The sequence below is a fragment of the Plectropomus leopardus genome, chromosome 18 (assembly GCF_026936395.1).
Source record: "Plectropomus leopardus strain MGB_pleo_1.0 chromosome 18, ASM2693639v1, whole genome shotgun sequence".
Classification (NCBI taxonomy): Eukaryota; Metazoa; Chordata; class Actinopteri; order Perciformes; family Serranidae; genus Plectropomus; species Plectropomus leopardus.
The window spans coordinates 25,592,725-25,610,344 of NC_142193.1; the positions used below are offsets into that span (position 1 = coordinate 25,592,725).

At 39.2% G+C, this 17,620-nt stretch overlaps 1 protein-coding gene across 4 annotated transcripts in view; it reads left to right on the top strand.

The window, feature by feature from the left end:
- Positions 1–17,620, top strand: part of clec16a (C-type lectin domain containing 16A) — a 51,680-nt gene that overhangs the window by 17,673 nt on the left and 16,387 nt on the right. For 3 of the 4 annotated variants that reach the window (XM_088069469.1, XM_088069470.1, XM_088069467.1), the window contains exons 10-18: positions 2,703–3,027; positions 5,148–5,259; positions 5,378–5,478; positions 6,212–6,331; positions 7,174–7,283; positions 10,183–10,227; positions 12,934–12,984; positions 13,113–13,241; positions 14,533–14,653. In XM_088069469.1, the coding sequence (XP_087925595.1) occupies positions 2,703–3,027; positions 5,148–5,259; positions 5,378–5,478; positions 6,212–6,331; positions 7,174–7,283; positions 10,183–10,227; positions 12,934–12,984; positions 13,113–13,241; positions 14,533–14,653 (1,114 nt within the window). The remainder of the gene's footprint in view (positions 1–2,702; positions 3,028–5,147; positions 5,260–5,377; positions 5,479–6,211; positions 6,332–7,173; positions 7,284–10,182; positions 10,228–12,933; positions 12,985–13,112; positions 13,242–14,532; positions 14,654–17,620) is intronic. The other variant, XM_088069468.1, reaches the window with a different exon arrangement.

The following is a 17,620-nucleotide window of genomic DNA, read 5'->3' on the forward strand; positions in this document are numbered from 1 at the left end:
TGGTCATATGCTTCCTGTTTGTCTGTGATGTGGCAGGAAATTAGGTCACATGATGAAACACTGACAGGGCTGGCGCACCTAACCCAAATCTCTTTCCTGGAAAAAGTATCTCTCTCTCTCTCTCTCCTACATGTGTTTACTTGCAAGTGCACCAGTAAGATACATAATGTCAACATCTGCATGTCTGCATCTTTTTTTCGCTAAAAGCACATGCAGCTGTTTTTGTTGTGTGCATTTGAAGTTTATCTTTATCTTCTTTCTGCATGGTGCCCTATTTTGTTGTGCTGTTGGGTGTCTCTGTGTGTGTGTGTGTGTGTGTGTGTGTGTGTGTGTGTGTGTGTGTGTGTGTGTGTGTGTGTGTGTGTGTGTGTGTGTGTGTGTGTGTAGGTTTGCCTTGCATGCTCCATGACCTCCATTAATTTCTCAGCATAGGCTCAGTGTGAGCGGTTTACCAGAACATAGTCAGCAACAGGTGCAACACACACTATTGCTGGTCTGTGGTTTGTGTCTGACAGCATACACACCATTTTTTAGCAGCAACTATAGTTCAAGCCTAGGACATACCCAGCCATACAGATGGATGATACAGATATCAGTGTTTTTGTTGACTGGCTACAGGGAGGATTACAAAGACATTTTTAATTATTCTGTGGAAATTAGTAGAATTAGCGGAGAAGGCCTTTAGCTTTATCATGTTTTAGGTAATAGTCAAAAACTAGGGCTGACTTCATCTGAAACAAACATTTAAAAGGCAGAATTTAATCTTAAATTCCCACTTTTCTGTATTATTTTGTCTCAATCCCATTATGGAATTCCTCTGTGAATACCTCGCCACAGAGTGCGCTGAAACTAAGGCGTTCTCAAGTGTTTATGCCTAATAAGACCACCTTTCCTCTCATGGAAACTTGAAGACAAGCCAAAAAGGAAGACAAGAGTGGGTGTGGGAGAAAGGGATTACAGAGGAGGGCGAAACAAAAATTAAAACTTTTAGTTTTGATTAATTTGACACACAGCTCCTTTCAGTAAGTGTGTATGCTGAGAAACTGCAGCTGTTCGTGGCACATAAGGAAGAGGGGCCTTCATCCTCTGACACTGCAAACCACGTATATGTGTGTACCTACATGTTCACGTGTTCACGCTTGGTGGTTTGTGTTAGCGTAAGAAGCGAAGTGAAATAGGGCCACCTAGTTTCACCTTGTCTTCTTCAACAAAATTTAACCTCTGTATAGAAACAAAACCACAAAAGAAGGATCACCGTGGTATTCAGTGGCCCTTTTTTGCCAGCACCATTGGACTCTGTACAGTCTTGATCTGTTTGTTACTGTTGTAGATGGAGATCCACACACCAGGGAGCTCCCATTAAAGGATTTTTATTCTGCAAACACAAGTGACGTTTTGAACCAATATACTCTCCCTCAGACCTTTAGTTCGTGTTGGATCCAGCACCCACTACAGGATGTGTGTGTCTAATTTTGAATTTGTGTTTGTTACTGTTAGCTATTACTGAGTCCATATAAACCTGAGCCCAAGCTCCTCATTACTTTCTTTTTTAGATATGTAGTACGGCCGTAGTTATTCATAAAGTTTATTAAATTATTTTAATCTGAAGCTTTGCAGCAATTTTATGATCAGAATTAGCAATAGAAGTGCGCCTCAGTAGCTCAACTGGTAGAACGTGCGCAACATATACTAAGGCTGTTTCCTTGTTGCAGTGGCCTGGATTAATTTCCAACCAGGGGCCCTTTGCTGCATGTTGCCCCCTCTCTGTCATTCCCCCCTTTCCTGTCACTCTTCACCTGTACTCTCCATTTAAGACAAAAGGCCCACAAAATAACTTTACAAGAAAAGAATTGGCAGAAGTAGTTATCATTGTCATCATGATCACTTAGTTTTACTGTAAGTCGGTGTTGACGTCTCTGCGCAGCATCTTATCATTTACCAACTGCACCAGTTTCCTGTGTGCATATCTGCGTTCGTTTTAAAGTTGAGGGCTGTATGTGAGAATTTTGGTTATTTCTAGCTCTAGTACTGCCTCTCTAAAGTGACCTCAGAGCCAGTTTGTGTGTGTGTCAAGTGGTCATTTTTGACTGATAAAAGTATCAGGGAGGAAGAGGCTTTTGTGTGTTAGCAGACTTAGATCAACAAGATAGTGCAAGAAGTGTTTGCCTTGTGGCTCAGTATTTGTGTGCATGTGTGAGACAATCATTTGCACATCAGTGGTGTTTTGTGTATTATGCGTGTTTATGTGTGTCAGTTTTTTGCACGCACTTCTGCCAGTAAAAGGGTGGCAGTAATATCGCTTCCTGGAAACAGGAAAGTTAGTTTCTTCTTAGTATCCTGCTTCTGAGTGTCTTTCCCTCAGAATATCACTACCTAACAGGTTACACTCCTCCCATTTTTTAATCACGTGTTTAGAGCCTTTTCTGAGCCTTTTATCTGCCTTTTGTATTCAGCACATACTGAGAGGTACGGTGCAGAGTTACTACTGTGATACCACTATAAATGTCAAAAACCAATAAGCAAAGTTATGGAGTGGCAACTGCTTTATTTTAACCAAAAGCACATGATAAAAAATGCTTTCACAATTTCATGATCACCAGAAAGAATTTTGACATATTGTCAAAATAATAACTTGTCACTCTCAGTCATATGTTGTCTTGCCATCTCACGCCCTTGTCTCTGTGTTCTTCTTTAACCCCCAGGCCAGTGCAGGAGGTGTACGTCGCTTCACCAAGCCCCCTGAGTCTCTGGAGCGCTCCCTGGAGCTATCCCGCCACCGCGGCCGCAAGAGACCTCAGAAGAGGCCAAACTACAAGAACCTAGGCGAGGAGGAGGATGACGAAAGGGCTGGGGGAGGGGGAGGAGGCGGCGGCGGAGTAGGAGCAGAGGAGGGCTGGGACGACGACAGCAGAGGAGGAGAGAGGGAGGGAGGCCGAGAGAGGGAGAAGGGAAAAGGTACAGAGGGAGTAGGAGGAGGAGGAGGTGGGAGTTCTAAGGGAAGCAGAGCAAGTGGGGAGACGGCGGAAGGTGAGTGTGTGTCTCACTGGACACAGCAGTACGAGACTGTTTGTCAGTGTTTCTTTACTCCCATCAATCAGACACAGTCTCCCATGATGCACCCTGGTTACCCAACAGCCACCACAGCAGCAGCCCTTGTCTCCAAACAGAAAAGAGAGAAATTAACTCTTTAAAAGTCAGAATAACTAAAGATGACATCAGACATTTTGTTTGCCTGAAGGGATGGGAATCGAAAGACAGTTTTACGTTGTCCAATCCATTGGAATCGTATGCCTCCAAGCTTATCAATTCCTCTTAAAGATGCCGGCATGTTTTTCTGCAAAATAGTGACGTCAAACTCATGCATCTACGCTGCTGGAAACTCGCAACAAGAAGTCATAGCGTAGAGGAGAAAATTGCCCAAAGTGTGACTTAATTTCATGAAGAAGCTTGACAAGAGTACTCTAGTGTGACATTAATGTTACATGTGCAACACAAAATCATACTGTGTGATGAGTTAAATTACCACAGCAGTACCCGTGCAATACAGCTTTGTGCGTGTTGTGTATTTTTCTTTTTATTATTATTGTATTTTAACTGATAGTTGTACTCTTTATTACGCAATGGTGAAACGGCGCCTGGATACAAACAACAGATGTATTTTTAATAAATGCTGCTCTGTAACACAGACCTGTCGCTGCGTATTCAGCCTGCATCAGACCCGTTCATATGAGTCAGCCGCCCTGTCACTCTGTTTGTCTCTGTGAGTCAAGAATCCAGTCTGCAGTGTAATTCACACACTTGCTAATCCAGAGAATTATAGAGTAACTCTGGGCTACATGATCAAAGAAAGTCTTTCTCCTTTGTTATAAGAACATTTTCTTTGTAGATTTTATGTGACTAAGGAAACCTAAATGAAAGATAAAAACAGACATTAAAACAGTGAAAACACCCTTTCCTCCATACAGAAAATTGTCCAGGTATTGATCAAGAAACAGAGCAATCAGTAGAACTGATAATAGCATAATGAAATCTGATCAATTCCCATCCCTAGTCGCCTAATTCAGTGTGCACATGACTGTTACTGTCACCTCTATGCATTTACAGTTTCATCAGTAAGAGGCATGAATGATTCCTGAAAAAGGAAAAGTGTGAAAACCAACAACATGTTGTTATCTTGTTGAAGAACAGCGTTGAAAGTAAAGCTAAACAATGCAGAAGAAAAACTGCAGAGAGAAAATGAATAGATTTGAAAATTCCTCTTTGCCTGATTTGGAGATGAGGCCTCCCTCTTATAGCTGCTTCCCCTGTTTGGCACCTTTTTAATTTCCCCATGGTTACCACTGACCACACGCCCAACACAATCTCCATGGCAGCCAATTGTCCATTTCCACGGTGACACACCATCCATCCTGTGCTCCTCACCTCTCCGCCTGTCTCACTCCTGCTCCGTGTGCATGTGTGTGTTTGTTAGTGTCTGAGTGTGAGTGTGTGTGTTAGGTCAAAATACCATTTCACTCGTCTGAAGTGATTCTTTCTTTGACTGAATAGAGACTCTTTTTGCAGAGAGTCTGTGTACAGACCTTCACAATTGTAACTGCTTCTAAAGTGCAAATGCACATATTGTTTTTGGCTGCATGGGTTTTAACACCAATAACATTGTGGGCGACAGAGGAACAGTTAGTTTCAAAATCAGACATATGCCACTGAAGGTGGTAACAAGACACCCACCCCATTTAACTGATTGATAAGAAAAGAGATCAAATGGACTTTTTGAAAGATAGACGGTAATTTACTGTAGGTGACATTCTGAACATTTTAATCCTATTAAATAGTACATTTTATGCACTAAACAATGCATTTGCAAATTTATTCCCTAATCAAAAGTACACAGACACTGATGCTGTGATTGGCTGATCTCTGCTGCCTAAAACATTTTAGCATGTTTTTGAGGCTGTGAAGGTTGAGAAGGAATCACCTCAGACTTTTCACTCATATTCACTTGGTGACAAGACCTAATTTTGTCTTTAAATGATGTGTGTTTTTGTTCAGGAAGTGCGATGTGAATATAAATATGTTTCCCAAAAAATGTTGCTTTTATGGACAATTATGTAAGTAGGTCCAAAGTATGCGTGTGTGTGTGCACACAGAGATAGAGATGGTGGTGATGGAGAAGTGTATGGTGTCGGAGCTGACGGAGCAGAACATCACTGACGAAGAGAAGACGGCTGCAGCCACACGCACACACACACAGAGGAGCAGGTACACGTACACACGCATCTGAACACATCAAACTGTTATTTTAGCCTAGATGTGGAAATAATGAACACAAGGAAAGACACAATTGTTTCTGGATTGATTATATCTTTTCTCTCTGCAGACCGTTCTTAGACATGGTATACAGCGCTCTCGACTGCACCAGTGATGACTACCACGCCCTGTTTGTCCTCTGCCTGCTTTATGCCGTGTCGCACAGCAAAGGTTGGCCTCTCTTTTCATTTATACACATGTACATGATGTGGTTGGTTATAGTGGGTTGTTCTAGATACCTGCTAAATGAAGGCAACTGGCATCTGTATAGGAGGTCCATATAAGCTGCGCACAGCTGCTTTTATTTCTAAAAACAGAACTGACTGAGGATGCTTTTACACCTTGCCTGCTTCATTCAGTTGAGAAACTAAAGAGATTTTTTCCTACTTAGTCCAGTTTATTTGGACTGGTGGCAAAGCAGTCATTCAAACTCTTCTGCAGACCAAACAGACTGCTTAAAACAGCGAGTCTTTTCGCTGTCAAGGGGACTCACACTTTTAGCATAATTTTAAAGCTGATCTACAAATAAATCAATCTACAAATTATGAAATCTGTTCAGGAAGCACTCTTATAATAGATCCTGTAAGACCAAGTACGCTGTGCTTGTATCCAACTCAACATGTCTCTATAACAGAGGGATATGTTGTTTTACGTGAGTCCTCATTTTCCTCATTACTTCAATGAAGGTGGCGAGTACAATCTTAGTGTGCAACTCCAGGTTGAAATATATTATAATCTGAGAACCCAACTTTATTGAAATGAGGTCACTTCTCAGGTTTTTTTCTGGATTGGACACAGACCAAGACGGTGTACTATCATCACAGTGTTCGAGTTTATGCCAGCAAATCTGTTTGCAGCTTTTTCCTGACCCTGTCTGCCTGCCTGTTCGCCCATTTATGTGTAGGCATAAACCGAGATCTTCTGGAGCGTTTGCAGTTGCCGGTTCCTGACCAGGAGAGGAGCTCCTACAGCCTGGTACTGGTGGAGAGACTGATCAGAGTTATGAGCCAGGCTGCACAGCCAGGTAACACACACACACTTATCTAAAATACTAATACAAACCAGTCCTTGGTGAATTCCTGTTTGGATTTCCTTTACCTTACATTTGTTTGTTTATGTATGTATGTATGTATGTATGTAGACACATGCTTAAGAGAAATATGATCTTACTGTTTTCTCCCTGCTTGAAAAGTAACAGCAGCTGTGCTCGAAAGAATTAAAAATCAACTCTATTTCTGTGACTGTATCTTTAGCCCTTTGAAATTTGAGCAGAATTGGTTGGTTTTTTTCCGTCCGTCCTTCCATCCGTCCCTCTCCCCCATCGCTGGTATTAGACAATAGAAATAAAGAAAGAAAGAAAGAAAAAGGGGAAAAAAAGACATAAAACAAGAATCCAGATGCATTGATCCTCTCCTGCTGCCTGGAATGGATCTAGACATGGGAGACTTCGCCAAAACAGGCGGGTCTCCCATGTCTAGATCCACTAGACATGGCTGTGATGACTATAAAATTAACATGTGTTATTCCATAGGAAAAGATATATCATTCTGTCATATGATATTTTCTTTAAGCTGAACATATGGACAAGGACACATTCTGTATGAACACTACTTGTATTATGAAAAGTTATTTTCAAGTGACTGTAAATGTAATAGAGCATGTTGTTAGACACGTAGCTCGTAAAACATTTCATGTTATGAACACATTTACGTCTTTTCATTACATATTTGATAAAAAATGTACTTAACTTTGTAGAAACAAAATGGAACTACAGTGTGTTATCTTCATTAGTTATTCATTTATTTCTTGTGTGTGTGTGTGTGTGTGTGTGTGTGTGTGTGTGTGTGTGTGTGTGTGTGTGTGTAGATGGTAAAGTGCGTCTAGCTACCCTGGAACTGAGCTGCCTTTTATTAAAGCAGTCGGTGCTGTCTGGAAACAACTGTATTATCAAAGACGTTCATCTGGCCTGCCTGGAGGTACAGCACACACAAATGTACACGCTACACTCATGCAAACAGTTCCATCTATGGTTGGGTACTGAACTCTGTGCTTTTCAGGGTAACAGCCATATTACTTGGTACTACAAAATACTGATTCATGTTGAATTCAATCAGTGACATATTTCAGTACCTGAGAGCACACCTGGCTGAGAACACTGGGTTTAGACAGGAGGTGGAAGGGCTTCCAAGGATCCCGAAGCCTCCCGGCAAGATGAAATAATTATTTCAGCACAAATAGTTTCGGTGTCTAGTCCATTTTCTTTTCAATTTTAATTTTAGAAATTTCCTAGCAGGCCTGTCACTGCTGTTTTTGATTGTGTTTTTTAAATTGCACATCTATTCTACATATTTCACAGTTGTCGCTTAACAGAGAGCTAGAGAGACAAGCAAGCAGACACACAGACAGACTGACAGACAGACAGAGACTTAGCTCTACATGTGAATTGAAAAGAGCAGAGGGGCCAAATCACCCTAATGATGTGAAGCATACAGAGAAAGAGAGCAAGACTATATCACCCCCAGAGCTTGTTCAAAAATTATGTTTTTGTTATTACAGGGAGTGCAATACCACAAAAAGTTACCGTTGGGTACCAATACAGAATTCTAGGTATCAAGTCAAATGTGAGCAATATCCAACGTTTTGACATCCATAGCAGTAAAGCATCTCCTTTACACTGAACTTCATCATTTCCTCAGAACTAGTAGCTGCAGGGTTTCTCAGTGAGTACTACTTTGTGGTAATGAAGGCAGACTTTCTTCAGTAGGGACAAACCAGACTTTAACTCTCATCCAGCACTCTTCCCAATCTCTACATCTCATGTCATTAATTGTCTTCTCCTCCTCAGTCACTCCCTCTGACTCCTCTTCCTCTCTTCACAGCACAGCACTTGTTTTTTATTATCTTCACTCTTCTGAGAAATGTTTTATTTCCTCTTCTTACTTGAGAGTAATTCTCCACGCCCCCCTCTCTTTCGCTCTCTCTCTCTCTCTCTCTCTCTCTGTCTCTTTCGCTCTCTCTGCATTCCTGTTCTTCGGGCGTTACAGAAAGTAGTTGTGCTACCGTCTGTGTGATGTTATTTTGTTGGGATTTGAAAAAAAATCACTATCTGATGTAACAGAATTTCAAAGTGAACTGAAACCTTCCCATAGTCGTATTTTTCTGAGACTAGATTTCACCTGCGTTTGATATTAGTCAGTAAAACATCACTAGGGGTTTGTGCTTTAATAATTTCCCATTATTGAAAAGCACCTTTCAATTATGACGGTGCTCCTTTGGCTGGAACTGTAAAATGTTGAGGGTTTTTTACATCATTGTTTTAAGTCAAAGTTTATTTTGCCTAACTTGGATACAATTCTAGAGAACCAGCCTTGAAATCATGTTATTGACATTATTTCAAATCAGCCATGACTCCACTTATTCCCCTTCCTTCCTGCTATGGGGAAATAGCTGACTAGTCCTGTTACTATTCCCTGACAGGAAATTGGCCAGCATTTCCGGGTTTATTTTGTTTAATATTAATCACACTCGACTTCTTTCCTTGTCAAAGGATTACTGTAACTAAAACTACCTCATTCTAATGCAACTGTGGGAAGAGCCCTGATTATAAGATAAGATAAGATAAGATAAGATCAGATCATCATGAAGGGGAGATTTTGCCTCTGTGTTAGTGCCACACACAGCTGCAGCAAATAAGTCAGTACAGTGGTACACCAAGGACACAATAATGATGTAAAATATTGCAAAAGTCTTGTGAGATAAAATATATGAATACATAGGCATCATAAAAACCAGGACAAAATTATAAAAATAATGCATGAAACTAAATGCAATAATGCCTCCTTGCTTATGAACTACATACCTAAGGATGGAACTGTTGTCTTGTTAAGTAGAGTCATAGACATTTGGAGGAAAGAAAGCTTAAAGTGGTTGTTAGAACTTTCCTTCCTCCAACTCTTGATGTGAAATGGGTAAACCAGGGAGGCATTTACTGATGTTAAAGGAAAAGGCCTCATGTAACAGCACTGGAATGGCATAATTGTAGACAGATGCAGATTCCTATCATGTTGTATCACCAGTAGTTAGATATGACAGGTCTCACCCTTTCTCAGAAACAGCAGTTAGACTGTTAGTTGGAATTACTCAGTACGTTTACATGCACAGCTTAGTCGTGCCACAGTAATAACTCAATTAGGCCATTAAATTGGACTTCTGTTCTTGTCCCAGTATACAAGAACTGCGGGAGAATCAATTTATTGATGGAAGTATGTACAACTCTGCCACAGAAGGTGGAAATATGCCCTGTTTCAGCTAGCTGCAATAAACCTCTAATATTTATACAGTCTAAGATATAGACTGAATCACAGTTTTAACTGTTTATTTACAATAACTTAGAGGTAGAAAATCGCTGCATCACGTACATATAATCAAACGGCGCTGAGCAAACTCTGCCTTCACTGATTAGTTTTAAGCCACCTAAAAAATCAGTATCAGTCTAGCAACACTAGAATATTTTAACTGCTTAACCTTGACATAAGAAAACCCTTACTGATGGGGATTTGACACCATTATATCAAAAACACCACACTCCATTGAGGAAGTGCACAATTAAACTGATATTGTTTTTTTAGGTGGCTAAAAGACACAGAAGTACATCGCTTTAATTTCCATTTTGGTGTTGTGGGACTGTAGTTTATTTTTTCAGTATAAAAGAAGTATAAAAGTATAAAATAATACCATTTAAACTTCTTTGTCCCTCAGATAAGCCAAAATTAAAAACACAACCCTCTTGAATATGTTACTTGTGTGTGCGTGCGTGTGCGACATGCCTGATCAGACCATGTATTTGCAATCATCTCCTACTGTTTGTCTTTGCAGGGTGCAAGAGAAGAAAGTCTGCATTTACTGCGAAGATTCTATAAGGTGAGTGTACACAGTAACGCGTACCCTGTCACATAACCAGATATTTATCTACCCAGTGCACACAAACATGCACCACTAACCTACATAAATATGTGCTTCTCTCCTATCCACCAACACATACTGTATATACTCTATATATATATATATATACACAAAAACAAGTTAACTTAAAAACACACTGTAACAAACAGACTGACTCTGTATTACATATGACATTAATGCAAAATATGCAGCATTTTGCAGAGTCAAAAGGATTTTAGCTGTCAGTCTTACCATGAAAAACTTGCTATTGTTGCTGCTCAGACAGACACTGCTGCTGGGACAGGCAAACAAACAATAATAATACAACAACAATAATAAGGAAAATAAACCAAAAGATTAAAGAGGCAGAACGGTAAACAGAGAATCTTTTGTTGCTACTGGTTCTTCCTGAGGGGCATGTCACAACAAAAGCTGATCACAATCTACCTGTTAAGTCTCTTTTGTCTGTGTGTGTGTGAGTGTATCCACTTATTATAACTGAAACCGTTTCCCTGAGGATGTAAAAGGTAAAACTGAAAGTGCTCTCCATGTATTCTATAAAACATCAGATTTATACACATAGGCAAAATGCTTTCGGTGCAGTCAGTGCTTTCTGTTTCTCTTTGAGTGTCTTTGGATATCAGTTTTGGAATCAGTCAACAGAGTCAAGTGTGCTTACCTCATAATACGACCTCATGGATCATGAAGGACAAACAGAGGCAGACAAGTTCTAGTTCAGCATTTGGGAAAATGTCACTTTGATCAATGTGCTGACTTTAAAAATATATATATATTTTTTTTTTTTTTTAAAAAAAAGGGCTTCCTGATGAAATAAATGCTCATTTGTTAACTATCTTTTTGTTCTCAGCAGATCATGGGAAAAAAAAGTTTAAATGATTTTCAAATCCTGCTTTAACTAATTCTTCCACTCCGACTTATCCTCTCAGTTTGGATGACAGTGAAACAGTATAGCTACTTTCTTTAAGAAGAGGAAACAACATTTGACTAATAAATCTCATTAAATGAAACATTTATTTGATTAAAGTTTATCTGGATTAAAGGATCATTAATCTGACAGCTGAAATCTGAGAAGTGCTTCCTAATATAAATAATGACGATTATTTCTCGATTAATAATTTCTTTTTAATATTAAACCATATTATTACAATTTCATTTAGCATTGCATTCACTAATTCAAGAACACCTTTACAAGTATTGTGTCAGATTTTAGTTGGAATGTTTTGGATGTATAAGTGTGGTTCCACAAAGACAGAGAGTTTATCATTAATATTATATAAAATTCACATTAACCTATAAGCAATCATTGTCTTGTATGCTTAGATGCTTAACTATGCATGCCCAAGCTGCTTGTCTTATCTGTCAAGCATTTCCTGTTTTGGATACAAACATTGCTTTGTTGATGGAACGTCATTTAGGAAAACCTCTCCCAAGGTTTGCAAGAAGGGGGCCAGCAACAGTTTCATATCCCCAGATAAAAAAAACTGTTGTTTAGTAAGTCACTGGTTTATGTGCGTCAGTAGAAGAATGTCGTAACACTTGAAGGCTGTCCAGAAATATGACCATGAACACAAACAAAAAGAAAATTAACAGCATTCTTCCCACAGCAAACAGTACTTATTACAAAGTGCTGTGAGAATGTGTTGACTCCCATATACTATTTTTCAACAACCTGCATGCACAGAACTGCAGACAGATGAGTCAATTGTGAGTATATGATACTGGCATGGGTTATGAGTCATGTCGTATGACCTAGTGGTGAAAAGTAGGAAAAGTTGAAAGAAGTACTTAAAGCAAATGAGTCTTTTTAGTATACAGCGGTGGCTTGTTAAGAAGAAGATCCATCTGCATTCTTCAAACACAGTCTGTAAGTCAGATCCATCTCTCGCTCCTCTATAGCTCAAAACTGCCTGCTAAATATGGTCTCTTCTGGCTCCAAAAAGTCAAGGTGGGGACGACTGAAATGCTGAATTCAACACTTTAAAATGCTACTCCAAAAACCAATGGGTGACGTCACAATAGCTACATCCATTTTATGCAGTCTACTGGGCTTATATATAGCAGTGACATTGTGCAGAAAATACATCAAGTCATGTGGAAAACAAGTTTTTAGAAGGACTTGGGGAAATAGCAATTTAGAGGCTAAAACATACCTGCTTGGATCAAAATTTGAGTTTTCAGGTTTGAATTCTTAAGCAACATTACTGGGAAGCTACGGAATGATATAAAAACCTAAAAAAAATAATAATAATAATGGAGCCGCTAGTTAAGTTTCATCAGAGTTTTAGTTGATAGAGAATGTGTACAGAAACATTCCAGTATGGCCCACAACTTTAAAATCAGTATGTTACGACTTTTACTATTTAGTATTGGCTGCTTTGGCACTGTTCCAGGATGATGGTTAACAAGAAAGGGTGTAGAGGAGTGAGTGGGTATGCATGCATGATGTGTAATATGTATTTATCATACAGAACAGTGTGTCCATAGAGATTATGCATACACACTTATTGTGTGAATGCATCTAACATTTTGACAGCTGAGTTCACTTTATGCAAAAAGGCAGTGAAACTCTGAAAATCACGAGCCATCTGAAAATTCACTGTAAATGTTTTGTCCACACATTTTCTGCAGTATTTTTAATTTACCAGTTGTTTCATGTCATTACAGGGCGAGGAGATCTTTCTGGACATGTTTGAAGATGAATACAGGAGCATGACGGTTAGTTGGCCTTTTAAAAAATGTAGCATGATTGACCTGAGCTTACAGAAAAAAATTCCAGTGTTCGTAATGTTTGTGCGGTGCTGTGCGTGGGCTTGTCTGGACTTGTGCATGTGTGTATGTTGCAGAGTAAACCGCTGAATGTGGAGTATCTAATGATGGATGCCTCAGTGCTGCTGCCACCCACCGGGACCCCTCTGACTGGCATTGACTTTGTAAAGAGACTGCCCTGCGGTGACGTAGAAAAGACACGCAAGGTATGTTCACACACACGCACGCACGCTTAAGCTTAGTCTACATTACTAAGTCTATGCATCTAACACTTAAGTCTGAAATCAGTGACTCTCAGAAATGTAAGATTGTGGGAAAGTCGGGTCTTGTACTATAAATATGAATTTCGTCTTGATGCCATATGCAAATTTAAGTAGAACTATTTTTACTTAGAGAATTGTTGACATTAAAACATCAGGGTAATTGCACTGTAACACACATACCAGGTGCATCTCACGTCACATTCCTTTGGTTTGGTGCTCTGCCAAAAAAGCATCCATGATGCACACAAACTGCAGCACTACAAAGCTCAGATGAAAGATGAAACGCATTAACCTGATTCTGACAGTGACAAAAACACTGTAAGGCTGACGTATCAGCCTCACCTATTGTTCTCTAATGGCATTTTTTTTGGAGCGTTGTCATGCTTAAATTCTTATATTGGCTTGTTGTAACTGTATGTTTTAGACAGGAAAGTGGATTTAAATGGACAGTTCACCCCCAAATCAAAAATACATATTTTTCCTCTTACCCTTATTGCTGTTTATCAGTCTAGATTGTTTGGGTGTGGGTTGCAGAGTGTTGGAAATATTGGCCGTAGAGACGTCTGCCTTCAGTCTAATATAATGGAACTAGATGGCACTCGGCCAAAAAAATACATGAGAAAACTCAACAGCAATGTCTCTTTCCAGAAATCATGACCTGGTTACTCAAGATAATCCACAGACCTTGTTGCAAGCAATTTGATTTTTTTCTGTCCAAACCACACCCGCTTATGGAATCACCACGCAGCAGGAACGCATATATCTATTCATGGACGAGAGGCTTGTGCTGGTGACTGCACGAGATGAATGCAAACATTAATGGCATCCTCCTGGACTGAACTGTAACATTAGTTGGTGCTTTCCTTCAGTGCAGTGATAAGGTTGGCGGGTGTAGTTCAATAGAAATAAAATAGTTTGTAAATGAACTGCTCACAGCACGATCTGTGGATTATTTTCAGTAACCATGTCATGGTTTCTGGACAGAGACATTGCTTTTGAGTTTTTCAAATGGATTGTTTTTGTCACTCAGAGCACCAATCTAGTTCCATTATATTGGAGAGAAGGCAGACATCACTACGGCCAATATCTCCAACACTGCAACTCACACCAAAATAATCTAGATTGAAAAATAGCACTACTGTTAAGAGAAAAAAATATATTTTGGATTTTGAGGTGAACTGTTCATTTAACATAACATCTCTGTTTATGCGGGACCTCTCTGCTCTCTGCACAGGCGATCCGTGTGTTCTTCATGTTGCGGTCCTTATCGCTTCAGCTCCAGGGAGAACCCGAGACGCAGCTGCCTCTGACGAGACCTGAAGACCTCATCAAGACAGATGACGTCCTAGACCTCAGTAAGACACACACACACACACACACACACACACACACACACACACACACACACACACACACACACACACACACACACATACACACACAGAAACTCACACATGAACACAAACCCACAGAGTAACAGAGGCATACTCTATACTTGTAGACCACATGCTTCAGGAGGGCTTGTGTGCTTATTTATAATTTTTACACTTTTGGGAAATAGGGTCAAACTTCAAGGAGGGACACCATAAAAGACATAATTTAATTTAATTAGTTCAATTAAAGTGTAACCTATGAAAGGCAAGGAAAGAAAATTACAGGCACTGGCCTCTTTACCTACGTGAGAAGGATAAACAACTCTAAACTACCCCACCAGTTTACAGTTTCCGCAAAACAACTTTCATCAATCTGCATTTACAGCATGAATGTCTGCCTCACATCAGACACGCTTTCTCTCTGTCGAACACACTCTCTCTGCAGAGGACAGCATTCGATGTACAACACGGACGGTTCAGTTCAGTCTTAACCCACACACATGCACATGCCAACATTCACAACCACAGACGAGTATACAGACACACTCACACGTATGTGAGCACGCAGCTTCCCACACGCCGAGATAACCTGAACAACCTTCTCTTACTGTACACAGGTGTGTAGATGATGTGAAGGAAACTTGCACGTGGTTAGCTCTGCCTCGTCAGATATCACACATACAGTGATGTGAACAGGAGTGATGTCACACACACTCAGTGCACAAGCTCTGCAAAGTTGTTTGTGCCTTTTTTTTTGCTGACATGTACATGCATACTTTTGCAGTACCAGTGCTATGACACCTTTAAATAATACAAAATGTATGTATATATTCAACTTTCTGTCAACGCAACCTTACAGTGCTCCACTTGTCAGTAACTAAAAGTAGGCTGCAACTCACTTATAAAGAATAACGTGTTGTTCAAGTGTGTAAGTTCAAAAGGTAATTTCAGAATCATTGTTCTCACAAAGGTGCTGCATCAAGGCTGCACGCCAAAGTATGTTGAAGGTTAAGCCATTTGTATTTCTTTTTTTATTATTAAATAATGCCCACAATGTGGGAGCATTTTGGATATCTCCAAAATGACAAGGGAATCACATAGGATTAAAAAACAAACAATTACTGTTCATCTTACGTAGTGTATAAGTCCAGTTTTTTTCTTCATGATCTGTGGTAAAAGATGGCTATCATATTTGCAAGGCATGCCGTCACAATGTGACCACAGCTCCCGCCCAATGTCAGCTATCAGCCCTGCGCTGGATGAGTTGAAATAGACATGGATAGATGACACCTTTGACGCAATTATATTATTGTTTTATAGTGTGTTATTACTACCTTGTAAAAATTAATTTCAGTGTCACTTACATAATAAAAATGAAAGGATAGAGTTTATACCGATTCAGTCATGGCTTTCGATCTGACTGCGGAGTGGAAGTGTAGACAGGAAGGACACCTCTCTTCTTTGAAATGGGCCTATTCCCTCGTTTTTATTTTATTTTAAGTTTATTTTGATAAGCAAGGCTCTCAGAAAGAAAGTAACACTGACCACAAACTCCGCAATATGTCATGTAGTATTTATATTAGGTGTACCTTATGATGCAAGCAGAGAAAGTTTCTTCTACAGTGTGTTTTCTTTTCCTCTTTCACACTTTATTTACACTATTTCTTTTCTTCTCTCATTCTCTGCACTGATCATTCGCACAACTATAAGGATGAAAAGTTAAGAAAGTTACACAGTTTTTTGCAAATTACATTTCATGCACCACTATACAAGTAAAATGTTCTGTATTTGGGTTTGTTTTACCTACATCATATATTTAATCTTATTTGTGATTTGAAAGAATGGAAAGGCTACAGACGTACCATTAATATCATTTCTTAGAATTCTACTCGAAGAGAAGAGTTCATTGTAAATTCCATGGGGTTGTTTACTAAGTAGTGATGACTGTACAGCCTGTGGCAAATCTTTGTAGCCATGGCCTTTTAAGAGTTATCATATCATCTCTGATGACTGATCAGCAGTTTCGGTACTTTTTGAAAACACATTTGCAGAACGATTAAAGATTTAAACCTGAAAAAAGAAGCCTGATGAATGGATGAAACCAATTACGCAGAATCAAGATGATTTTTGTAGATGTGTTGTGGTCATGTTGCCATTGGTTTATGCATCATAATATTTAAAAATATATGTATTCTTTTTTTTTTATACATTTTGTCCCCAGACTGCATGAAACAGCCATAATAAGCTGACATTCATAGCTGACCTAGTTTTCATTCTTGAGAGACTTTTCGCTTTTGTGATTGATGTTTTGTGGTGAAAGCTAGACTGGTAATGGAAACAAACTTAATTCTGGTATTTCTTCATTTCCCTTTTTGTGGAAGGGCAAATTATATCTAAAAAAAAGAATACTTGATGGATCTAGATAGAAACATACTTATTGAAACCAAATGTCACCGTGCAGTTTTACTTTCAAATTGAATTCAGTGATTGAAACTGACTGTTTTTACATTCCAAATGCCTGTTGAAAGAGTCTGTGGCAGATAAAATTAATGATAGTCTATAAATGTTATCATAACATATATGACATGATTTCCAGTAAAATTCTGTAACTTGAAAAGATTCAGTTAAAAATTATTTGTTATTATGGTTATCCATCTTGCATTTAACTTTACACATGTATGGTTAAAAAATATGTTGCTTTAACATTTTGGGGTTTACTACTTTGTTTCCTTTTCTATGCATCTGCACCAACAGTCATGGCTGGAAGCATCATTTTTTCAGGTTGTCTGTCTGTCCCATTCTCATGAACGAAATATGTCAAGAACATTTTGAGGGGATTTCCTCTGATTTGGCACAAACGCCCACTTGGACACAACCATGAAATTATTAGAATTTGGTGGTCAAAGGTCAAATCTCAAGGTAACTGTGACCATGTGTTAGAATAGAATA